The sequence below is a fragment of the Perissodus microlepis genome, chromosome 5, assembly GCF_051167445.1.
Source record: "Perissodus microlepis isolate ML-2025 ecotype Zambia chromosome 5, ASM5116744v1, whole genome shotgun sequence".
NCBI lineage: Eukaryota > Metazoa > Chordata > Actinopteri > Cichliformes > Cichlidae > Perissodus > Perissodus microlepis.
The window spans coordinates 16,406,998-16,433,351 of NC_140465.1; the positions used below are offsets into that span (position 1 = coordinate 16,406,998).

The following is a 26,354-nucleotide window of genomic DNA, read 5'->3' on the forward strand; positions in this document are numbered from 1 at the left end:
TGATGCAGTCATGTCGACTCGGCATGAACCAAAATCTCCAAGGAATGTTTCTGGCACCTTGTTGCATCTGTGCCACAAAGAATTAAAGGAGATCTGAAGACAAAAGGGGATTGAACATAATGCTAATTAAGAATAACTATTGAAGTGGTCGTGTGAAGACTCACACACTTATTCTTTGTCCTTCTTTTGTCCTTCTTGTGGGCAGCAGTGTCATTTGGTCAGTTTCTCCAAACCTTAAAATCTTCTACTGTTATATTCAAATGATTCTTTGACCACCTGATCTTTTGAACATGATCACTGAAAGTTAGTGGCCAGATTCCAATCGTAATTTTTATCTTGATAACTGAGGATGTTTGTTAAAAACAAAAGCAGATGTTTGTGAATCAACCTGACTACTCCTATGTTCTTTGTTCTCAACAAACTGTTGTGACATTACATATTGTAAAAGACAATCAGACAGTAACTGAAAATACATGATATACACAAATAATCATAAAAAATGTTATGTGTGCAGGGTAAACATACTTACAATTTCTGACCCCCATCAGGAATACAACATACAATACTACATTCCTATTAAACATAACTAAATGCTTGTTTATATGTATATGTCGATGTTAACATAGACAGACTGGCACTTCACAATTAAGGGTGAAGATAAATTGGTGGTCAAAGGACAAATAAAATAAATGAATGACTTAGCACAACATAGGACATAATAAAAAAAACCCACATATATATACATATATATATATAGAAATCAATATTACGACAAGACAAAAAAATATAAATTTATTGCTAAATATATAAAATTGAATTAAATTACAAATTTTGAGGAAAAATCTTTTGGATTTGGAAAGGTCAGTGTCAGGGACTGAAATGATCAACTAATTAAATAAACTGTCCATAAAAATATCATTGAATGTATGCCATCACATTCGGTGATCAATCACTTTAATTCTCAGATTTCCAAATTATTCTTTTCCTCAAAACCGCAAAATAACGAAGAAAAGTGCTATAAAAAGTGTCACTTCCTGAGAAGCACCAGATATTTCACTAGCTATGACATCATTTTTTAAATATAGATGCAGGAAAGAATTCACGTGAGAAACAGATCACACACAAATGAGAGAAAAGGATAAACCACATACAGTAGCTGTCAAGAGAGGGAAACACTGAATGCCTCAGCAGGCCAGATTGAACATTCAGGACAGAGAGGCCATTGTGCTACTGAAACTAAGCAAAATCTCCAGGCTTCATGACAGAAGCATGGAGCAATGTGCAGATGCGTTTCTGTGGTCCCTGGTGTTTGTAGACACTGCTGACTAGATAAAGAGGTCTGTGACTCAGCAGTGCAGGAACTGTTATCTCTCTAGTTTTTAGCTGAAGGAATAAAACCATGTTTTTTGAGACATTCGCCCATTTGGTAGAAACAAAAAACAAACATACATGTTTCCCCAATAGAGCATCTTTTCTGTGTGACAAATGACTCACTGACTTTAAACTCTCAAATCTGTGGATGTTGCGATCTTAAACTATCATCATGTGGCCAGTATGTAACCAAGCCACATACAAATGTACTTACATCAACAATGAAGAAGTCCAACCAGCACCAGGCATTTGTAAAGTACTTGACAAAGCCATAAGCCACCCATTTCAGCAACATCTCCAGGATGAAGATGTAGGTGAAAACACGATCCGCATACTCCAGGATGATACGGACTGTCTTCCTCTGTTCTATGTACACGTCCTCAAAGGCCTGAAGAGCAGAACAGAAACATCACACAGACAATATGCATGGCATGAAACAACCAGTGTTATTATCAGTATGAAGGTCTTTTCACTCTTCTAAATCACCTGGGTTAGAATTTGCTGGATGACATGCTGTGTTCATTTGTTGTTGACAATAAGTTGTTTACACCATGCAGAAAAATAACTGATAAACATAACCCTATCAGACTAGGGTCATGGTTCCCTTCATTCCCTGTTTCCATTATTCCACATATAAGTGTTTGTCTTTACCTCCCACCTGGATAAAGCTGCAAGCCTAAGCTAGAAACTCCTGGTTGAAAGCTTGGTGCATTACAGCACTTTGCTGTCCATTATCGGCAATAATATCAAGAGCAGTTGCAGAAGAAAAGCAGAAGATGATGCTTGCTCACATCCTCAGAACTAAATGCAATCATTAACTGTTTTTGTTCATGTTTTTCTAATTTGTTGCTTGTATTCTTGCTTTGATGTGCATTTTATCATATTGTTAATTAGACATTGTAGTAGGGCAATTAGATTGTTTGTGAGAGTGTGCAAAACTGGAAACATGTTTACGGTACAGTGTGTGTGTGTGCGTGTGTGTGTGTGTGTGTGTTCTTACCAGGGCCCCACTGCTGAGCAGGATCATGAAGATGATCAGGGTTTCAAACCAGTTGTGTTCCACTATCAGGTAGCAGGTCTTCCTCAGGAACCACCAGTATTTCCCCCAGCCGTGAGTAATGGGAACATCACAGCACTTATATTTGGCCACACACTCTGCATGCCAAATGAAAACACAACTGTTGATATACATCATGGATTGAACTGTGAATAAGCTGTCATTAACACAGTACACCGATAACATATTGTGTGGGCTTGTTGTTATTACTAACCAAAAAGTCAAAAATTAATCACCACTTACCATCTGTCCAGCAGGCTTCTGGGTCAAGATACTCCTCCACAACCTCCACCACTGCCACCTCCTCCACATCAGGCTTGATGTCTATTGTGCTGCCCTCAGACGAGCTGGTGTCATCCAGCTAGGACAAAGAGATCAGTTCAACCTCTTAGTTTCTCTCTGAATGTTATAGGTTCAGCAGTGAGATGCTGAAAGCGTACAATATGTATAAGGCACAGTGCCAGTGAAGCCATTACATTAATGCACTCTTTGGGTTTATATGCATGACATGATTTATAAGTGGAGGTATACACGTTACAGCCATGTAGCGCAGTTATTAAAAGTCATGTTAGTCACTAGAGATAATCAGTAATTCTTTGAACTGTTAATAATAGTCATTACACGGTGGCCCTGAGAAGTCAAATGCATTGAAAACACCAGCAAACAGCAAACACTCAAAACAGAACCTAAGTAGAAAAAAAACACAAAACCTCACAAAACACAATGGAGGGATTGCACTGGCACACATTTGAAAGAATCGGGGGATTTATCTGTGTTGTGAGGGAAAAGAGGATGTAAGGTAATGTGTGTTTTAATCGCACGATTCATTTAATACTTTAGATACACGTTTGATATTAGTCGTTTACTGTTAACTCGACAAAAACACTCACAAACACTCAGGACAGTTCAGTTCACTGAAGAGTGAATGCGCATCAACATTCACCCCTTCTTCCCCTGTTTCCACCATTTTTTTTAAATTCTTTTTACAAAATAGCCATCATGCTTTTCTTACTGGCTTTCGCCCTGCAGTGTGCCCTCTGGCCAGCTGCAGCGCTGGGTAGATTTTTGTGGTTGAGGAAGCTCAGTAGAATATAAACCTGATGCAGGTACAGTAGTGATTCAGCTGCATTATCTCCTTTCTTCCTACAACAAACTAGGTCAAGGTGACCCACCCATCAGACTTCTCCACACACTTTGGGTCTGGCTATCCTTCTCCTCCATTTATACTGTACAGTAGACTGTGACTCTGCTTCTCTGTCATCTCACCAGGGCAGTCTGTTGTCTGCCTGCTGTTTTTGGCTGTCTGCAGGGTCAGCACTCAGGCTCAGTGTTACAGCGCTCCTGTCTAAATGGATGTTCTTAAATGTCAGTTAAACTAAGTCTCTCCAGTGTGGCAACTCAGATGAGTTCCACTTACCACATATTGCACGATATACTCAACTTTATTCTGTTTACTGCACTATTGCATTGCTTCCTACCATGTTATATTTAGCAACCTCATCACCTCTGACATCAAAACAATAATTTACTAATACTACCTGCAAAGCAAGGGCAGATGATACTCACATCTTTGCTGTTTTCCACATCAGATTCACTGCTGAAATCTTCAGTATTAAGGTTTTCAAAGTCAGACTCGCCAACAGCTATTGGAACGCAGACAGTGAGGTTTGGGTTGTGGATGAAGGACATGTAGTCGTCATCAATCATGTACTTTCCCACACTGCTCCCAATTCCGCTGGTGGTCCCATTGCCATTTTTAGCATAGTCCAGTCCTCGATTGATATCCACTGTGTGATTTGCAATGCAGTTGAGCTTCTTCTCATACATTTCATCCAAAGGCTTCTGTTCGTCTTCGACAGGCTGCTTGTCATAGTGATAAAACAACCAATGAAAAATCGCTATTAGAAAACAAACTGCCATCAAATAGGAGTCTGACACAAAACAATGTTATTTAAACAAGGAGGTGTATAAATGTTCAATTATGTGGTACCTTCTTTAGCATTGTGGCTACAAAAACCCGCATGTTTGCCTTGAACCAGGCAATCCCCAGCTTAATGCGAGCAACCGCGAGCTGGAGGTTGTTGGGCTCACCATCATCATCGGTGGCAGCAAGGTTGTCTGCACTGAATGAGCTCAGCAGCAGGGCCAGAAACAGGTTCAGCACCTCAAAGGGAAAATAGACAGAAGCTCTCATTTTAGCACTCACAATATACGTGCTGGGAAAAAACATTTGCCACCTTTGGATTTCTCTTTTTTTTGCATATTTTTCACACGTGTTTCAGATCATCATAGAAATTTCAATTTAAAAAAAACCCAGAGTAAACACAAAATGCATTTTTTAAATAATAACTGATTTTTTTTAAGGAAAACGTTGATGTGAAAAAGCTATTGCCACCTAAGGCTAACAACTGATTGTACCGTAGTTGGTGGTAAGAACTGCAATGGAGCATTTGTGACTGACAATGAGGCTTTCACATTTCACATCTTTTCTTTAAATTTAGCCACACTGGAGGGTTTCTGAAAATCCTGTTAAACCAGCCTGTTTAAGATCGTGCTAAGGCATCACAATGAGATTTAACTCCTGACTTTGACTAGGCACTCCAAAATGAGGTGGACTTTCTGGTGTGCTTTGGATAATTGTCTTGCTTCTTAAGTGTACTTGTACTTGATGGCACAAGCTGATAGGCAGACATTCTCCGTCAGGATTTTCTCGAAGAAAACAGAATTCATGGTTCCATCAATTACGGAAAATCACCATGAAGCAGCAAAACAGCCCCAAACCATCACACTACCGCCACCATGTTTGACTGTTGGTATGATGTTCTTTTTATGAAATATTGTGTCAGTTTTACATCAGATGGAACAGCACTTGAACCTTCCAAAAAGTTCAGGTTTTGTCTCATCGGCCGCAGAATATTTTCCCAAAAGTCTTTGGGATCATCAAGATGTTTTTAGGCAAATTTGAGACGAGAATTTGAGGTTCATTTTGGTCAGCAGTGGTTTTCTCCTTGGAACTGTGTCGTCAATGCCATTTTTGCCCAGTGTGTTTCTTATTGTTGATCATGAACTCTGACCTTAACTGAGACAGCTGAGGTCTGCAGTTCTTTAGATATTGTTCTGGGTTCTTCTGTGACTTCCTGGATGACTCCTGGGAAAGTTCACCACTGTTCCAAGTTGTCTCTGTTTATGGATAATGTCTCTCGCTGTGGTCAACTGGAGTTGCCAAAGCCTTAGAAATGGCTTTGTAACACTTTCCTGACTGATAGATGTCAGTGACTTTGTTTCTCAGCTATTTCTTTAGACTGCGGCATGATGTGTTGCTTTCTGAGATCTTTTAGCCTACTTCACTTTTTCAGACAACTTCTATTTAAGTGATTTCTTGATTTAACTGGTCTGGGTTGGCTGTAACTCAGCTTTCCAAAAACTGTGTTTTGACAGGGAGAGTAATTACTTTTTTAGACAAGGGGCAGGTAGGTTTGGATATTATTTTCTTTAATAAATGAAATCATCATAAAAACACCATTTTGTATTTACTATCTTTGTCTAATATTGTTAGATAATCTGAAAATTGTAAGTGTGACAAATATGCAAAAAACAAAGGAATCATGAAAACTGCAAATACTTTTTCACAGCAATGTATCTATTAAACTTCAATGGATTACTATAATTCAGGAGCCTGTACACTATGTAATGTCTGTCTTTGCTTACCACTAGGTTACCAATCACCATGACCATCATGAAGACCGTTAGACACATTGTCTGTCCTGCCACCTCCATACAGTCCCACATGGTCTCAATCCATTCCCCACACAACACTCTGAACACAATTAGGAAGGAGTGGAAGAAGTCGTGCATGTGCCAGCGTGGCAGCTCGCAGCTTTCTGCAATCTTACACACACAGTCCTTGTAGCTTTTGCCAAATAGCTGCATTCCCACCACGGCAAAGATGAAGACAATGATGGCCAACACCAGGGTTAGATTACCCAGAGCTCCCACTGAGTTGCCAATGATCTTGATCAGCATGTTGAGTGTTGGCCATGATTTGGCCAATTTAAACACTCTCAACTACAAGAGAAGCACAAAACAAACGAACAGGGTTAATTATAGTTTTTCATATCTAGAAAACACAACCTGATGTAATATCTACAGAAGCCAGGCTTAACGTCAGCCTTGATCTGATGATCAGTAAGAAAGAGAGCTGCACAAATATTTACCTGATTCTAGCTTGTACATTAAGGCCACAAAAGGTCAAATCAAATGTCTCTTATTTTCCACGTACCAATCGGAAAGACCTGAGCACTGACAGGCCTTCCACATCAGCCAGTCCCAGCTCGACTAAACTCAGAGTCACAATGAAGCCATCGAAGCAGTTCCAGCCTTCCTGGAAGTAATAGTAGGGATCCATGGCAATTAGCTTGGCAAACATCTCCCCAGCAAAGATGCCAGTGAAAACCTAAAGACCCACACAGAGAAAAACATGAAGAATATGTTAATATGTTTCCTCGGGAAACAGGATAAAGAGGCATGCTTAGATTGCATTTGAAGTATTTCTTGTTAAAAAATTAACAAGGATGTGTTTCAGCAGAATTCGTAATTAACTATATTACTCGTTGCTTTGTATTGTTCTTCTGCTAACCATGTGTCCAGTTAGTGCTGCAGAGAACACCCAGTGATTCACACTGCACCATCCATCATACTGCGCAGATTCCTCTGAGTTCAGTTCCTGGACTGCATGCCAATGCCTATGACCTCATTTCCTGTCTTAATATCTGACACTGTGCCAGTATTTCTGCCCTCAGACAGCTGTGCGACAGTGATATCTGGTAGCACAGACAGAGTACAGACAAACCAGAATGTCTGCGACAGATCTTGTTAATATGTACTTGGTCAAATCAGTGTTGAACAGGCTTATGTCTGTATGCAAGCAGCTGAGAGCAAGTTAAGGGTTCAGCAGACTTGAAGGAAGCAAGATGCAACGGATGAAGAGTGAGTGGACGTAATAAAAGTTTGGCAGGCAAGCCTAGTTGGCTACATTAAAATGGTACTAAATCTTTAATGAGACCCCATCAGATTCCTGTATACGGTATGTGTATATATTCTTAAGTGCACATATCAAATGAAGCTTTGATGAGTTGGCTTGAGGTAATTGAGGCACACAATACACCTACGACATTTCTGTACCTCCTGAGAGACATACTGAGCATGCAGTCATAAAACAACAACAAAAACGAATGGAAACAGTAAGAAAAAAGACTAAATAAAGACTGACTGCAGCTTCTTACCAGGTTTCCAACAGACAGGACTTCTTCAAAATGTGGAGTCATTGGGTAGTGCTCCATGGCCATGAAAAGGGTGTTGAGAACAATACAGATGGTGATGGCCAGGTCAACAAAGGGGTCCATGACAATCAAGTAGACTATGTGCTTGAGTTTTAGCCACATGGGACAGCATTCCCAGATGAGAAAGATGTTAGCAAACTTGTACCAGCAGGGAGGACACTTTCTTTGAGACTCCTCCAATTCTGCACAAAGAGACGGAAGAAAAGGGGGGACGTGAAATGTTTAACATTTAGTTATTTAAGTGACATTATGTGCTGTAACATCTAGACTCCTGAACACCTCACTTATGTGATAATTACATGCAACTTATGGGCATATACTAACAAGTTGCAACAACAGCTGTCACTTAGTTGATACTGAGCAAAACTGATGTTGTTTTTACTTGTGCATTTTCATGTCCTCAACGTATTTTAGCACTAAGAGCTAATCTGACAACTAACGGCACAGGATTAGAAAGAAAAAGAGAAACATATAAACTCTCTGTACCCTCTATCAGAGTGTTGGTGACTACACTCATTTGACTGTTGGCACGGTCCTTCCCTTTGAAGGAGGAGTTGAGCTGATCCACAGACACCATGAGAGAGCCAGAGTGCTTCTTCTTAATCTCAAGGTCTGTAGTCTGTACTCAGAGAAAGACATGATGTCACGGTCATTACATGAATATAAACAGACATTCAACCTCGTGCTCCACAGCTATCTAAATTCAATTCAATTCAATTTTATTTATATAGCGCCAAATTACAACAGCAGTTGCCACAAGATGCAACTTGATCCATCTAAATCATGAAAGAGATCTGAGGTCTGCTCACAAGGCAAAGGAACTGTCGCTTTAGTATCAAATAATGTACTGATATTCTACATTTTCCAGAAAATATAATCAAATACATTTCAAGTTCTTACTGTAAATTCTCAAATAGGTGCCTTAAATTAGAACAACCAGGTAAAGAACCAGGGTTCATTTAAAACTTTTTTTGAAAGAGGGCTCAATTTCAAATTCCTCTTTTTTCCATTATGATTTAATCTGATTTGAGGTATTTTTACTTTTGAGAATTTAAGGTAGCACATTCTAATTTCGCCATCATTTACTGTGCATGACAAAAATACAATCCCTAAGCAACAGTAAAATGCATGCAGTGGCATGCATGTCAACAAGAGAGTGGAAGACATCAAGACATAATTTGGTGACACATCATGCTAAACTTTAGAGAAGGTAAAAAGCAGGTAGATTGGTTGACAATAAAAGAGGGTTCAACCATGCTAGCTAGAATGACAAGAGACATTTATTATAGGAAAAAAAAGGTTTCATATTTGTCGTTGCATCATCCATTTCTCAGAAGCAGAGGATAAATGAGGGCAAGGAGGAAAGAGAAGGCAGCAGAGGGAGAGTGAGGCTGAAAGGAAGAAGAAGAAAAAAGAACTCCAGATAAGAACAGTGATAGAAAATAGTATGTGTCCAGATGTACAAAGCCCTCAAGAATGAGGAAGTAGAAGTAAAGAATGAAAAGAATTTCATATAATAATGATTTTTTCTCAGTGATTGAACTGTTAGGGCAACTCGAAAGGGCTGATCTCATTACGCATTACTGTTAGTGAAGTAATGGTGATGATTCTGGCAAGGGAGTGAGTTTGTGGATGCTCTTTCAACTGGTTAGTGACTTCTAGTGCTGCTAAAAAAAGAAGTGAAAAGGCATTAGATCAGGCTGGAAGTCTAAGAGTCAGTGTATGGTGAAAAAATAAAACAGATTCTGTGTACTCAGGGAGTGGAAAAAAAGGAGATACTGGATTTAGGGAAAAGAGGAACAAGAGGCAGGGGAAGAGGTTGTGAAGGAGAAGCTGCAGAAACCCGGGCCACCACCATCATGCCTAAACTGTATTAGGTGTCCCATGGACGTCCTTACACTGTCATCAGTGGCTGCCTTATCTATTTTCACCTCAGGCAGAAGCCGTCTGCCGGGCCCAGGGCCGATGAGAGACACCACGCCATTGCAGTCCACTGTGCTGTTCCTCTTCCCTCCAGAGTGGGGTGCCAGCGGATGGATGCGTGATGAGCCCTGGCTGTTGCCACTGTAGCTGTTGCGACGGTAAGGTATAAACAGGGATCCTCTACGGTCTTCACTCTCCTCTACTGTACTGTGCTCGTCGTCTGCAAATTCATTCTCTGAGCCCATGTCCTTGGAACGGCCTTTGAAGCTGAAGATGCTGCTGCGGCTGTTGTGGCGCGACATGAAGGGTGAGCCTGGGATGCTGAGTAGTGACTGAAAGAGGAGAGATAAATGAGGACAGGGAGAATTAAGGAGTTATTTAAAACAGCAGGAGTTAGTTGATGTGTACAGGTGGGGTATATAAAACAAGAATAAATCAGAGGAAGGGAACTAAAAAGAAATGAGAAATAGGCAGTAGGCACAAAATATAACCATAATATATTTAAAACATGTTATATTGCTTTTCAAGAAGAACTGCATTGCTCCAAAAAAATAACATTACAGTGTGTAAAATCTCACCACTCGGTAGCAGGAGATTGATGACTGCGGCACAGTGTAAGTCGTTAAGCTCTGCTGTTTTTGCCGCTGTTAGCTGTCGTTAGCCTCTGTTAGCCAGTGTTATTGTAACTTTCCTTGAAGTGGATTCCTTGTTAGATTCAGACACTTATCGAATAAACTAGTAAAACGTGAGAATGTAATTGAATTGTTTATCAATGAGAAAGTGTGATTTTTAGGACCCTTGAGTCTAACATTAGCAGGCATACTGTTAGCTCAAAACTAGCTGCTCTTGTTATTTAGCCATCTCGTCAGCTGTATGGAACTTGGAGGGTTATATGTTTAATCTGCTGACAATAAGAATAAGACAATAACATTTTATCTAGATGCTGGTCCCAGTTTTTTCTATTCAGTTCAATTTTATTTATATTGCACCAAATCACAACAACAGTAGCCTCAAGACGCCTTCTATTGTAAAGTAAACCCTGCATCACATTTCCGCCTCTTTGGTAAAGGGGATCACTTCTCAGATGATAAACATAGAAATGATCCTTCATATCTTGAGGCTGAGGGTGTAGACACATATTACATTTTTCTGCACCACGCCACATATGTGCCAAATAGGCAAAACAGTGATGTTCATCTCGGTCCATTTTTTTCCTACTAAAAAAATAAATAAAAAAAAACGATTAACTGTATCTTAAAAGTCACACTTAAATGACACATTAGATCTTAATAAGTGAAGTATTAATGTTGAAAATCTTCAGCATTACACATTGTGCTGTTCATTGAGAAAAAACTACGTAACAATGTTTAACGAAAGAAAAGCTCACTGCAAGCTTTTGGGTTATTTTGATTATTATTTTGTTCTATCCTGTCTGCAACTGCAATGCAGGGAAAGATAAAGTAATACAAATACGTACAAGCACGAATAAAGTACAGAGGACTGGCCAACAAATGTAGACAAAGTAGTAAGAAACCAAAGTCTCAAAAGGTCCTGCAATGAGTGAAAGAAGAGTAGGAAAACTGCCTGTATGACAACTGAAGTGGCAGGAAGAGTCCCAAGAGGGCTGTGGCTCAAGAGAGGCTGATACAGCTGATACCACAACGAGGTCACTGCTTAAACCACCAAGTGCAGGAAGAAGCTGAATCATCACATCCACCCAAGCTTTGGATGAGCACACATACGCTTCTTGGATCCCCATACAAATCCTGGCCACTGCAATTCCTTAAATGGCCACAAGAGACTGGCTACAAAAGTAACTCAATCCCCCTATACCCACATGTTAAAATGTCCAACTTTATAGCAAAAATAAAATCTTTTTTATACAACTCACCCATTTTAATTTTAAGGCTTAAAGTTATACATTATTATAGGAATGGCTGTTTTGAATGACAGATAGATTTTACTAGGTGTAAGTGCAAGTAATTGTAGTCAATAAACTTAACATGTGGGGGCTCTGTTGGTGCCTTTTGCATCTGGGTAGCTGTGATTCAAGAGTACGAACAGGTACAGTGACTCATCCAACAGTCTGAAAGTCATGGTTTGATCCCAGCTCCTTCGGTCTGTATGTTAAAATGATGTAGCCATTGTTGTGTGTGTGTGTGTGTGTGTGTGTGTGTGTGTGTGTGTGTGTGTGTGTGTGTGTGTGTGTGTAACAGCCCAGATTTTTGGGCTGCTCATCCAGGAAACAATAAAAAGGATTACAAAGTTTAACAGATAAGCAGGTAGTTAACTCGCGAGTTTCCTTCTAAAGATGATATACCATGTTCTAAAAAACAAAAAAGTACTGCTCTACTATCAGTTCAGACACACATGAAGACAGAAAACTAAACAGCAGCAATGTCTGTAGGATTATTGAAGTTGGGCTAACTGTCATATAAAGATTTGCTACCTGGTGGCTAAAAACAGAGCTATGGTTAGAATAATGTTAACACATTAGCACAGTGAAGCTGGAGGATGAGCATTAATGTTTTTACTTCGATTTAGAAGGCCACAACACCACTAGTGACATCACAGCATCCACAGCCATCTTTTATATATAGACTATGGGGCCATTGCTGAAGCTCTCGAGTTTACAGCTTTTCTCGCTAACTTTACCTGGTTCATAATGGACGTCTTCCTTCCCAGTCGACTCCCTGGGAATCGAATGGTGCTTTTCTTGCTGCCATCATCTGACTCGGACTTAACCACCTTCTCACTGTCTCCTTTCTCTTTCTCCTGCTCTTTTTGTCGCCATTTCTTTTTGCGATTGCGACGCTCTTTTGCACTCTTGGAGCTCAGCTTGGAGACCTCCGAGGAGCTGCGGGACAAGTGCCCCCCACCTTCATCTTCTAACGCAGCCTCTGACACAGTACCAGCAGATGTCGCCATGGCAGCAGCCTGAGAGAAAAAAAAGACATGATAACCTAAAACTATGAAAAATGCATATTGGTGTATGTATATTAGAGAGTATGACAGACCTGAGTCTCTTCCTGTTGCTTCTTGAGCTGTTCGAGCATGGCTTTGAATTCTGCCTCTTTCTGCTGTGCCTCTTCAATCGTGGCTTGGTTCTGCTCCTCATAGGCCATGGCCACCACAGCCAAGATCAGATTCACCAGGTAGAAGGAGCCCACAAAGATGACCAGCACAAAGAAGATCATGTACGTCTTCCCTGCAGCTCGAAGAGTCTTACAGAAAACACAGACATAGCATAAAAGTGAATGAATCAGTAATTTATCATGCAAGATTAAGACTAAAATGAAATAAGTAATGATAAAATATAACTGAAATCCTCCTTGGTGCACAGTTATTTTAATGTTTATGGATTTTTTTCTGCTGGATTTTAGTATGCACTCTATATTGTGTGCTATGTCAGCATTTCTGATGTTTCGACAGTCCAAAGACCTTCTCCAGGAAAACGTCCATACTGAAACGATGCCTTATAGTCTGTGCACACATACACGTACACACACTACAACACAAACCTATTTTGCCAAAAAAGGAGAAGCTATTAAGCAGGAAATATTCCAGCTCACAGTCATGGTAGTGCAGCTACCTTAACAGATTTTGGTGCACATACTGAATTTGCACATGCATTTGTGTCCCTAAAAGCATCAAAAAGTGCTGAATCATTCAGACATCCATGCTAATCTGATGATTCATATATATTTTTTATGATGAAGTGTGCTGCTTGAGGGAGAGGTAGCTACTGGGCACTGAGAGGCTTTAATAAAACAAGTCTTTACCAGCATGTAGAGATTTTCCCAGAAGTCTTGGGTCATGAGACGAAAGAGGGTGAGGAAAGCCCATCCAAAGCTATCAAAGCTGGTATAACCGTAGTTCGGGTTCCTTCCAGCTTTCATACATGTAAAACCCTCTGGACATCGTCTGATAGAGGATAACAGAGCAATACCGAAAACCATAATTTAAAAAGTGAATGAAAAGCACCACTTTGACATCGACACAGGTAAGATAACATGCATCCTGATCTACATCCCTGCCCTGGATGCAACGAGATGAAAAACATCTCGTGTGCTTTTTGATTTTCTTTAATCTACACACCCTGTGAATCCATCAGCTCAAAATATGATCAAATATCCCCTGGAGATATGCAAGACAGGGCCGTGGTTACACCTCCAAATACAACAATAAGCCATATCTAAGCATCAAAAGTTTAACTGGCTGGAGCTCAACAGAATCTTACAGGCATAAAACCACAGCCCAACATATGACAGGTAGCAGTATTTAGGAGGAATGTGGAGCACTACCACAAACTAGAAGAAAACAAGAATACATTGACGTCACAAGGAGTAACTGCACTGGAAGAAAGCGTCAACAAGGCCTCGTAATGGCTGTGACTGGAGAAATTAGCTGGGTCATCCCAGCAAAAGGATCTGATGCTGAAATACCCCAAACACCGACTGCCCCCCTGTTAAATTTCTAATAATGTTTTAAGATGTGTGGTGGAACAACAGGAATATGGCAGACAGCTCCTGTAAACATAGCATAAATATAATTGTGAGGATTTACTGAGCGAAGTACTGGCTTACCCTGAGTCAGAACTATTTCCACATAGCAGAGCATCAAGCTGACCAGGGAGGAAGTAGAAATTAGCTATTAAAAAAGAGAGAGAGAGAGCAGTCACTTGCATTGGCCACTGGGCAAAGAGTCTGTGTTACCCAAGTGAGTCAGCGTTTCTGTTAATATTTCATCCCTCAGACATCATGACTAAGTCAAAGAATCTCTAATGCTGCATACGCGTCCCAAAGTTTAATCAAGTTTTAAAGTCAACACTTACAGGTGTTCATGATGTATTCACCCCAGTCAAAAGCCCGGCTGCCATTCGGGTACAGAGCCGTCATGTTGATCGGCCAGATCACGCATTTATTCCGCAGGTTCCCCATGAACAGCTGCAGTCCAATCAGAGCGAAGACACTGAGACAGAAGACGGTCAGGATCATCACGTCCGACAGCTTCTTCACAGACTGGATTAGAGCGCCCACAATGGTCTTCAGGCCTGTCGATTAACATATGAATAACACACACACACAAATGTGCACAAATTCACACACATGGAAACAGGCACAACTCACACACACATGCACACCGAGATACACATTCAAATACACACACACATAGACACATACACAAAATAAGACACAAATAAAATGTTTTCGCACTAGATGTGTTGGGTTCAGTGTTATAGCTGCACTTCTAAGCTGACTCGAATCATGCATGAAAAGGGTAAATTAGGTAATGTATAAACTAATTCTGTCTTTAACCCTGTGCTGCGCAGATTCTTATATAAAGCTAAACTTGGCAGGCATCGGAGTGATTTCTTAAGAATCTGCACCCGGCTCTGCCAAGTCTCAATACCAGAAATTGACATTCAGAGTGTGTTGTGCAGTCCCTTACAGAATAAAACCAGTGCATAGGCATTGCTTTTCACTGTCATTTCTGCCTCGATGCAAGTGTAAGCCCAAACTCTGATTAATTATTCAGATAAACACTAGCAACTGTATGATGTGTGTTTGTAATTGAACTATCAATTAACTACGTTTTAACCAAAGTTAATTTTATTTTATTATTTAGTAGAATAAAGTGGCGCATTTTCAAAATAATATGCAAATTAAATTCCTTCTTTTTTTTGTTAAAGTCCTAATTCATCCTTAACAGAAAACCAGTCAGTTTGTGAGATATTTCATCCAGAATCTGTAATAGCCTGCTATCCAAAAAATAAACAGGTACAGGTAGTCCCATAAAGTAACAAAAAAGTGTAGACAGCCATTGTTTGCAGATACATTTATGCACCTTAGACGTAGAAGAACATGCTGTCCTGCTTCTCCACATCTCCCCTGCCTACATACTAATTTTCTGCCTGTTGACTTCCAGTGTTCCTTGTATTAATTCTGATTAAGACTGCAGGCTGCTCAGCTGACCTAATATAATGAGTGTTTATATTAAGAGAAAAATCTAACATTAATAAAATGCAGGTTTTTGTATTTTGAATATTAAGTCATTGATAAGCTTAGCTTTGGCCACTGTATCACCTCTGGCCTGTTCTAGTTAAAGTTTACCGTACCAATACTGAAGTGTAGTTTATATGGTAAATAGTGTCGTTACACAGCACTGATTTTTCTGTCATAGACTATTAAAAAGAAATCACACTCAATTTCTACAGAGAGCATATGGCACTACGACGAATACTACCACTGTATGGGATGTTTCCATTAGAAAGGCACACTCCTGTATTTATATTTATATAAAAAGAAGCTGAACAATTTTAATTCTGATGTTATGCATATGATGAAAATCATCTGGTCCTTAGCTAGTCTCCAAATGAAAACTTCAGATGGATGAACAACTGACATGACATATTATACTGTGTCATCATTTTTTAACATAAATAAATGCAGAAGCAGTGTGTGAAAAACAGCCAGGTGCTGATTATCAAATGCACCACCTCTATAAAAGCAGATGTTTTGGAATTACGGTAGTCTGAAGAATTGAATGCAATGTTCAGAGAAACTGCAAATAACCCAAGAGCTACATTTCAAACTACAGATCTCAGTTAGCATGTAAAATGTTAAGTTCATGTTGGTATAGTCAGAAAAACACTGAACAAGTATGTTTAGGAGGAAAGCCAAGAGAAAGTTTCCTCTCTAAAAAGAACATGACAACACAACTTAGGTTCACCAATTTCCATCTGAAGAAACTACAAGATGTCTGGAACAATGAGACCAAGGTGGAGATGTTTGGTCATAATGCACAGCATCACACTGGGTGAAACCCAAACAGCATATCACAACAAACATCTCACACCAACTGTGAAGCACGGTGGTGGAGGGGTGATTATTTGGGCTGGTTTTGCAGCAGCACAAGCAAAGCGTAAACTCTTCTGTGTACCAAAATATTCTCAAACGTGAGGCCATTTCTATAGCTATGGCTTGGCTGACATTGAGTCACTGAACAGGACAATGATAAGAAAACTGTGGACAAACAAATATCAGTGAACTTCAAGGAACTGAAGCAACGCTGTAAAGAAGAGCGGTCCAAGAGTGGTTTCATCACAACAATGTAAGAGACTGATAATGTCAAACAGGAAATGATGACGTCAAGTTATTGTTGCTCAAAGTGGTTCTATAAGCTGATGAATCATAAGATGTACTGTTGACACACTGCTTCTGCACTTTGTCTTACTTTTTTGTTAAATAAATAATGGACAAAATGTCATGTGTTGTTGTTGATTTTAGGTTGTATTTAAATCATTTTAAGATCTGAAAAGTACCAGATTGCTTTTTCTTATGTCCCAATATGTAAAACCTTAGACTTGAAACTTGGTTTACTTTCTTTTTTTAAAAAATAACAACTGTACACAATGTGCACAGTGAGAGCTAAAGAAATACGAAGCTGATTTATCGGAACTGTACAACTGTGTAACTTAGGATCCATGTGAAAAAGACCTAATTTCCTTTAAATCTGTGTGTTCATCTATGGGAACATCCCTGAGTAGCTTTCTTTTATAATTACACTGCATCCAACAAATGAACTGCACACAGCAGCACAACAAACAGATAACAGTGGACATAATCAGGCTCAATCGAGGAAGCAGGAAGTGAAGAGGAGAAAGAGAGGACAGGCGAGGAAGAGTACGTGCCTGTAGGTAGGGGGTAAGGGGGCAATGAGAGATGTCATGCAGGTCATTTAAACGCTAAGGCTGAAGGAAGTGACTATGTCAGCATCACTCGTCTAAAACGTGGTGATGACCTTGCATTAACCGAAGAACCATTTCCATCCCGGGCATCTGTTTTTCTCTCTCATCGTGTTGAAACTTCAAGCTGGTTTTACCACACTAAGTGTTGTACGCTTGAAATTAACATTATTGTACCCTGTCTGTGTATGCTGTATGTGTGAAGCATGTAATGTGCTGCGATGGTGCTTACAGAGTTGTCAAAAAAAATACAACGGGTGAACGTGATGTATATAAAAATATAGAAATGAGACCTATTGTTTGTTGCCAACATAAAAAGAAAATTAGAGCATATGAAATATTTAGATTACAGTAGTACACTACACTCATGTACAGTTTTTCAAGGTACTTGGAAGGTTACCTTGGAATACTTGTAACAACTCTGTGGATTTAGGCTGTCTCGCTAACTTATGTCAATTTGGAAATCAGGACTTAAGTTTCTTATCACACCAAAGAATGGGAAATGAGACCAAATTATATTTGGCTCCCTGATGATTGAAGAATCTAAAGTGCAAAGAAATGTAACACATTATAATATTTCTTTATATTTTCTCTTTCACTCCCAGGATGGATAAAGATCTTCAAAAGAGAAAAAAAAAAGTTTATTTACATCCTGATTAAAATAAAATAAAATAAAATAAAATAAAATAAAATAAAATAAAATAAAATAAAATAAAATAAAAAGAATAGCCTCTTAAAGCCAAACGTGTAATAGCATGTACTTCAAAGCTTCATGCAGTTGTCAGATTAGGCTTGGCAGTCTTAGGGAATGAAATAGTGTTAAAAACAAATCCCTGCAGTGATAATTTGGATCAAAGAACGTAGTAAAACTGAACACAGTTGATGTGACAGTTGGTGAAAAAATTCACAATAATTAGTTTGTTCATTTAATCACTTTTAACAACATGCAGAATAGCTTTTAGAGTAAACTTTTCCCTTTAACTTATGCCAGCTCTGGACATTTCTAATTTAATGTGAGGTGCAAGTAGACTGCTAAGCCTATCAAAAATGTATTGCTACCATTTTTGATTATAATAAAAAATAAAAAGTTAAACAACAAAGGAAATAATTCAAAATCAATACCTTCTTTAAAAGTAAAAGAAAGACTAAAATGAAAGAAACAAACAGAGCTAAGAGGTAATGTAAGCTCAGCCTTAGTGTTTAAATGGGAGTCTCACCTGGAATGACAGAAATAGTTTTCAGTGCTCGGAGAACCCTGAACGTTCTCAGCGCCGAGACATTCCCAAGGTCCACAAACTCTGTTATATATCTGTAACAAGGTAGGATGACACACAGAACAGAGCCCCATGACACACAACACACACACACGATAACTACACGCACGTATGCGCAAGAACACGACACCAGCACCACCATCGAAGACCAGGAGGGACACCACGGTGAGAGCAAGAACACCTGTTCAACCAGTGGGAAGAGAACGCAGAAAGAAGAGGAGAGGAGAGGGAGTGGAACAAAACCACACCTAACATCAACCCCGTGGCTCGCCCACCCGCAAACACAAACACCTGGACTCTCTTACCTGGGATAACTGAAATTGTTTTCAAAGCCCTCAGAACCCTGAACGTACGCAGAGCTGACACATTGCCTAGGTTTACAAACTCTGTTATATACCTGCAAGGTGGATCAGATACAGTTACTCAGCAGCCATGCTGACCAGGGGAAAGAAAGAAAGAGGTTAATACAGACTATGTGAATAAGCATTGTCAGCAACTGTGATGGCGTGATGTGGATTAGCCATCGTGTTGGAGTGTTTCATTTTAAAAATATCAACACAAATCACACCCAAAAATGCAAAATGCAACAGAAACATATAAAATCCATGATTTATTTATCCAAATAATTAACTGTTAAGGAAAATTTGCATTTTGGGCATGAATATTATTTTGAGTGCATTACAATCAACTTTACTTACAACTTACAATCACTTTAACTGTGAATAAAGCGATAAATGGTTTCATTCTCTCAAATTAACGAACCCCTGTTGCCTTCACACATGCACGACTTAGCAAATAGGAAAAAGGAAAGAAATTCATAATCTATACCCAGGCAAGAGCAAACTGGCAATGAAAAAAGTGTTGATAAGAAACATGCCAGTGTGTAGAATCACAAATAAAACCCCAGTTTAACAATGTTCAAATCATTCTGAGCTTATATGAGTATTTAACATAAAATGTGCGTACTGTACTTTGTTACTATGACTGATAAATTGCACAAAAGTGTCAGATTAAAACTCATATAAGCAAACTGATGTTTGATTTTTTTTTTTTTAATTTGCCACGGGGGTTAAAAGCATCCCAGGTAGGTGGGGTCTTTCAGACGTCACAGTGAGGAGAGCTTTAAGAATTTTTGAACCCTAAATTGAGAAGTGTATGGTATAATTTAGAGTTTCTATGTGAGGGACGAGGTTGAAAACCAGTACTGAATGGCCCCAATCTTCTTGCCAGCAGGTGGGAATGCATCAAGATCAGAGTAATAATTCTGCAGTGGAAATCATTAAATGGGCTCAGGAGCACTTCTGAAAACCTTAACAAAACCTAAAATTTATCAGTGCATAAACAAATGCATTTTAATACCATATTATCAACAGCAAAATGCATCCAGAAACTCACTGAGCTCATTTAAGATGGGCCAGAACAAAATAGCTCAGAAACTAAAGAAGTATGACGGTTGAATAGAAAATGATCAAATAAGGAGCTTATTTCTAAAATGAATGCAGGTACTGTGCTATGAAGTATGAGTACAATATGCCAGAAACTTTCATATGGTAAACATGTTAATGTTTCAACTTTTTAGAAATGTATTGCTGGCATCAGCAGTTAAATTTAAGTTTAGGACCTTTCCCATACCACTTTAAACTCCTTTCTGGGACAAAACTTACATATGTTATTATGTTAGCTCAGGAAAAAGAGAATAAGATAAAACTAAAGAAAACTAAGGAAAAGAGACTGTCCTTATGTGTTTATTATCAATAGTATGGCAGACTGAAAACTTTTAGGACCCATCCCAACTGAAGTTAAGTCAATTCAATCATTTTAAACGCCTTATAACAGAAAATGTGTTTTTAAGAAGTTTCGAGACTTTTGAAGGATGCACAAACACCCTGATCTGATTCCAATCTTTCAACTTCTCAAAGTCACAGTTGTTGGCTGTTCTATGATCAATAAAATATAAACTTTAAATACAAATATATTCTGAGTCAAGATTGCAAAAGAAGACTCAGACAGTGCATATTTATCTGTGCCGTTTTCAAGCTGCGAGTTTTGTCTTTCAGATGGGAGGAGTCGTATTTTTGTTGATTACAAATCAATGTGTTCTGAAGTACTTACGCCATTGAAATGACCATGAAATCCAGCCAGTTCCAAGGGTCTCTGAGAAAGGTGAACCCGTCGATGGCAAAACCTCGGGCAACAATTTTTGTGAGTGACTCAAACGTATAGATACCTGTAAAGGTATACCTTTCAAGGACAAAAAAAAGAAGAGGACAAAAAAGGTGAGGAGAACATCAAATGAGGATATGACTGCTGAGGAGAAGTATGGAGGTGGACTTACTCCACTTGCTTGGACCACTCTGGGGGATCGCTGAATGTCATGAATATGCAGTTGGTCAAAATCGTACACATGATGATCATGCTGAATAGCGTGAGAACACAGTTAAGGAAAGACTGAACAGTTGCGTCCATAATAACTGAAATATGGCTTTAACATTAAAGATAAACTTAAAGAAGAGCAGTCAGCAGGGACATTTAGTCCTTATAGTTCATTAAAATAACTGCTGGCCACTTCAACAGCAAACAGAAAAAATGTTTTCATTCACTATAAGGCAAACAAATCAAATAACTTGAAAGGATATGAATGTATCAAAATTTTAATAGCTATTCGCCTAAGTAGATTAAAAGGACTTATGATGTACAAGGAGGGCGTGGCACTGAAGCGGAAGAGTGTTTTCCCCTTGTTTAAGACTATAAACGTCTGGAAAAGAGAGAGAGACAGAGATAGTGAGACAGACAAACCCTACAAACACTTCTATGTCAAATATTCAGTAAACAGTCTGAAGACCTTCATATTTTCTTATTGAAAGTATGATGATAGAGCTTACTGAGCTGACCTCTGAATACACTGGTTTCTTCTGTATCTACAAGGCTGATTGTAATACTGGAGTTTATACTGTACTTCCTGCTTATTGGTTTGTGACTATACATATTTGGAAATAATTACCCTGCAGTGATCTAAGCATACAGGTTAAAAACAGTAATAAAGAGATAAAGGTACATAGAAAGCAGCAGTAAGAGTCTCTACTGACATGGGTGATCAGTCACCCAGGAATCAGGGTTACAGTTCTGTCCTTCTTACATCATACTGGGACTTTGCCCTGGCCAGCTTTTCCCCCTGATAAAAGCTTTGAGCAGCTTCAGGATCAGCAGACAGGCACATGGGAAACTCTCCTTTTCGTGGCCAAATGTCTCTCTTCGTCCCAAGTTTAAAGCTCTTACTGGAAGGAGACGGCAAATGCTGTCATCGATCAGGGCAGATCTGCTGACTCTAGGCTCTCAACGACTGCTCCGGTCCCCACCCATAAACAGCACCGGGCCAAGTGGGGCTGGGCACTGGGGTGAGACAGCATTGTGTGTTTGTTTGTTTGTGGACGTTTGAGCCCAGTGTTGGACAAAACTATGGGGGGTGACAGTAAGAGGAATTATTTGCAAACAAACACAGGGATACTGTGCATTCATAGCTACAGCTGCTGCAAGCACTTGTTCCTTTTTTTTCTGTATCTACATGCAATGCAGTTTAGAGATGGTTCACTGACAATTTATAAATGTGTTGTTTGGATGTAAATGTAAGTGAGTTATGAATGTGGACGCTGCCTGGATATTTTTCTTTGTTCACAACAGCCTCTTCTGCGTCTTTATGACATCACTAACAATATCAGCTGCCACTATATGGAGAAAACTGATCATGTTCTTTGTTATGCCCTCACTGAAGAACAGCGATTGTATCCTCTTAGTTCAAAAGCTAATCATTTATATCGCAGTGAGCTTGCATTCATAAAATGTTATGGATGGATATCAATTATCAGTTAGCTCAGTTCATTGAGCCAATCGATATGGAAGTAATAATAGTAACAGTAATGAGAAGAAGAAGAAGAAGAAAAGGACGAGGAATCCTTGTACTTCTGTAGTGATAACCCATATGATAGATGCATTTGGTCTTTAGAAACCATATCACAAATACACACACCGTGAGTTTGGGATTTCCACCAGGGGAAAAGAAACGAGGAGGCGACTCAAAGTGTCCTGAATCAAGTGGTGTCCAGAAATCTAATTAAATCAAAAATAGTTCCCTTAGTCTGGCTAAAGACAAAATGTATCCTCTAGATCAGACAACTCCTTACTCTCCCCCTCCTTTCCCCTTTCCTGCTGCTCTTTGTCCATAGATCATATCCACTACTCAAAATATCCTCTTACTTTTTTTTTTTGAAAAATAAAAAGGATTATCTACTTAATGACCACAGGAAAAAGAGGAAATCACAGACTTGTCCAAGTCTTGTCCAAAGGGTAAATCTCTCCCAGAGGTCAAGTGAAGGTTTTCGCTCACCAGGCAAATACAGCATTGGGATGGAAGGACAGGAATATCTCATTAGCAGTTTACATATGCCCACTGTGCAAGACTATGATAGGCTAATCAATGTCAAGGATATTGTGATAGATAAGTCATATGGGTTTACTGATGCTTTTAAAAACCTGAGTCTCTATTGTATATTATAGTAATCCATATTGTAGTATGGTATATCTTTACCCATCCCGTTTGCTAAGAATACAGGGGGGAAAGGTGCTGCTATTTATTGAAGCATGAACAAACAAACATCGAAATATAGTCTATAAGGCAAAAACAGAGCTTGTACAATTTGCCAAGCCTTTTTTGTAATTTAAGCAGTCTTCAGGAATAGTTCTCCAGGCTTCCTCGAGGACATTCAACGCTCGTCTGTGGATGTTGACTGTCTTATTCTGTTCTTTGTCAAGATGATCCCACACTCCTTCAGTAATTTTGAGGTCCGAGCTCTGGGGAGGTCAATCCATGAGTGATAGTGTTCTACTGTGTGTGTCTCATTATCTATTCATGTTTTTAATGCACTAGTAGTGTGTCTGTGATTATTTTCAAAGGACTGGACTGAAAATGACAGAAAAGGCAGATGGTATCCACAAAAAAAAAAAACTACAAGAACATCTGGCTCCTTAGCAGCACAGAAAAGAGGAGTGGATCAAGACTTTTTCACAGTACTCCAGGTCACCCTCTGCTGCATCTGGGAATGCAGAAACTTCCGTAGACTCAATTGTAAAGACTTTCTAACTACTTTATGAATTGTCTCAGCCTGGAGACAGAAAAATCTACTGTTGACGCAAACTTGGCATGGTTACTACAAGGTTCGCAAATGTCGGGCAGTTTCCTTAATTGATCATATAATCAATGAATCGCTGAACCTTATATATAGTGAATGAATGAATTCTTTTAGTAAACGTGCCATTTTTACAGGCCATTTTTGCACATCCTAAGTCATATTCTTAAAAAAAAAAAAAAAGTCGAACTAACATATGACTATAAATGGTGTTCACAAAAAAGGACAGTGCAACTTTTGTTCCTGATCCCAAAAATGGGAGCAAATCTTTGTGGTCAGATATAAATTATAAGAGTATTTTGTAAACTGGAATTCACTTTTCACAGTTTTTTAAGGAATAAAACTAGATGGAAGGACCTGCACAAGAAAACAGGCACACACGTGAAGCATGTCATCGTTAGCAGCCACCATCCTGAGTCCAACCAATGAAATCAGCAGCTGAGTGAATGTGAGAAGGATACCTTTGACTGTTTCAATTCTTCAAAGTGCCTAACTGACAGAACAATTTTCCCTGGTTTAATTAATTTCTTGAACAAACTCTGTAAAGTAGGATCACAGACAGTGAATCAGTTCATCATTATGAAATTAAGGTTTTAGCCTTCACAAAGCATTCCAGCGGGATGAAAATATTTAACATGTAGTGAACGAGTGGTTCAATTGCATCTCTTCAAATGGATAAACATACAATCAAATAGAGTGGCTATAGTAGATAAGTACCAAACAAATGACTGTGCGGCACATAATGATTACTGTAGTCATTCACACAAAGTGCATGAAGGTACAGTGCATACGCTTTATCACAATAGCACTGATCTATATTGCTATAAACAAATGAATATGCACACCTTTAAATGCACGACTCAGCAGGTCGGGCTTCATTCTACCAAGCCACCTTTGCTGCAAAGCTGTGGAAATGGTAATAACTCTCAACAAAGCACATGCAAGAATCAGGAGACAGAACGCAGCTACAATGGCAGTCTACTTGCAGATGTGTTTGTGTTTGCATGGAGCGGACACATGGAGGTACGGGACACAAGCAAAGAGAGCCGAAGAGAGACAGATAAGAGGATGGAGGGGGAGTGATGCAGAACAGAAAGCCAAAGAGCTGCAGAGATGAGAGAGCCAAACCTGAGATGGATGGGTAGATGGAGGGAGGAGGAGGAGTAGGAGGAATTGGTAGGCATGCAGCAGAGAAACTTAGAGATGAGAAGAGGAGGAGAGAGAAACAAAGAAAGCTCAATGAAATCTTAAAGGGGAGATTATAGTAAGTAAGTCACAGGGAAGAGGTGGTATATTTCTCTTAATTACTTCTTTATGAAACTGACTACAATTAAGTCTTTGTGATCAGAACATGTATTAGAAGATGGACATAAAAAATGTATAAAGCAGATCAAACAAAAATGCACAAATGATTACATTAGAATCATTTTTAACCCAAACCAGACAAACATGCAGTTTTTTACCCTTTTAAGATGCTGACCAAACAATAAAGTGTCAAAGTAGATATTATTTCTGTCGTGATCTGGTCCACTTCTGCATGCGAGAACGGTCAAAAACCCAATCTGTAAAGTGTACCTGGTATGGACAAAGTCAATCTAGAATAAATTTATGGAAAAGTAAAAGTATTGTTAGACTTGACAAAGTATTATTTCCATAGCACTTCCTTTATGGCAAACCAGCATTGATCTCACGAGACATGTTAATTAATTACTAAGTGTCAGCAAATATAGCTCATTCGCTGCCGTCGAAACTCAGTGGACAGACGGTCACGTCTAAATATGAATGACTCAAAGCTAATTCACCTGTATCAGAAAAACTGCGTCATCCCACTTCCTTACCCATATGCTGTGCTGCAAACAAAAAACAAACACTTTCCACCCCTTACCCTACCTTCCCTCTTAATACCAACCTGGCTAGCAGTGAAAGCACATTCAACCCCCTTCCCCTCCCTCCATCCGTTCCTCACTCAGCTCAGAACAGGAGGATGCTGTGTCATCAGAGACTGAGGACTCAGACAGAGCACTAAAGCCTGGGCTTCATTCTAATTTACTACACCCCGAAAGGAAAAAAACATGCCAGAGAGGAGGCAGCGGAAAGGAGAGGAGAAAGGGGAGTAATGGAGATAGACAAACACACTGACAGAGATGATGGGATAGGGACATAATGTAATGGTGTGTGCAGTGCTACATGCTGAGCTTCAGAAGCAACTGCTCCTTTCGCTGTGAGCTCCCCTTGTGCACCCACTAGCAGTTGCTGCCCTGCACAAGCCTGTGCAGACTGGTCGACTGGGTGCTGCTAGAATACGACAGTCACAGAAATGCCACATACAGAAAGCACATCAAGCTTTCAAACTAACAAAACCAGAGCTTCTTTTTCTCCATACAGTACCACTTTAACACTGCATTAAAGTGCTGTGATCAGGTTTCCTGCAGCTGATGGTAACACACACACACGCAAACACAC

At 39.4% G+C, this 26,354-nt stretch overlaps 1 protein-coding gene across 7 annotated transcripts in view; it reads right to left on the bottom strand.

The window, feature by feature from the left end:
- Positions 1 to 26,354, bottom strand: part of scn8ab (sodium channel, voltage gated, type VIII, alpha subunit b) — a 45,719-nt gene that overhangs the window by 13,148 nt on the left and 6,217 nt on the right. For 2 of the 7 annotated variants that reach the window (XM_084928270.1, XM_084928271.1), the window contains 19 exons: positions 21,348 to 21,466; positions 21,047 to 21,136; positions 20,824 to 20,952; positions 18,655 to 18,746; positions 14,525 to 14,743; positions 14,277 to 14,340; positions 13,473 to 13,614; positions 12,708 to 12,914; positions 12,346 to 12,627; positions 9,666 to 10,022; positions 8,254 to 8,386; positions 7,711 to 7,949; positions 6,708 to 6,881; positions 6,137 to 6,493; positions 4,419 to 4,592; positions 3,995 to 4,291; positions 2,672 to 2,789; positions 2,372 to 2,526; positions 1,586 to 1,759 (listed from right to left, as the gene is read on the bottom strand). In XM_084928270.1, coding sequence (XP_084784396.1) covers positions 1,586 to 1,759; positions 2,372 to 2,526; positions 2,672 to 2,789; positions 3,995 to 4,291; positions 4,419 to 4,592; positions 6,137 to 6,493; positions 6,708 to 6,881; positions 7,711 to 7,949; positions 8,254 to 8,386; positions 9,666 to 10,022; positions 12,346 to 12,627; positions 12,708 to 12,914; positions 13,473 to 13,614; positions 14,277 to 14,340; positions 14,525 to 14,743; positions 18,655 to 18,746; positions 20,824 to 20,952; positions 21,047 to 21,136; positions 21,348 to 21,466 — 3,522 coding nt within the window. Of the gene's footprint in view, positions 1 to 1,585; positions 1,760 to 2,371; positions 2,527 to 2,671; positions 2,790 to 3,994; positions 4,292 to 4,418; positions 4,593 to 6,136; positions 6,494 to 6,707; positions 6,882 to 7,710; positions 7,950 to 8,253; positions 8,387 to 9,665; positions 10,023 to 12,345; positions 12,628 to 12,707; positions 12,915 to 13,472; positions 13,615 to 14,276; positions 14,341 to 14,524; positions 14,744 to 18,654; positions 18,747 to 19,016; positions 19,109 to 20,823; positions 20,953 to 21,046; positions 21,137 to 21,347; positions 21,467 to 26,354 lie in introns of all 7 variants that reach the window. The other 5 variants (XM_084928275.1, XM_084928274.1, XM_084928273.1 and 2 more) reach the window with 5 other exon arrangements.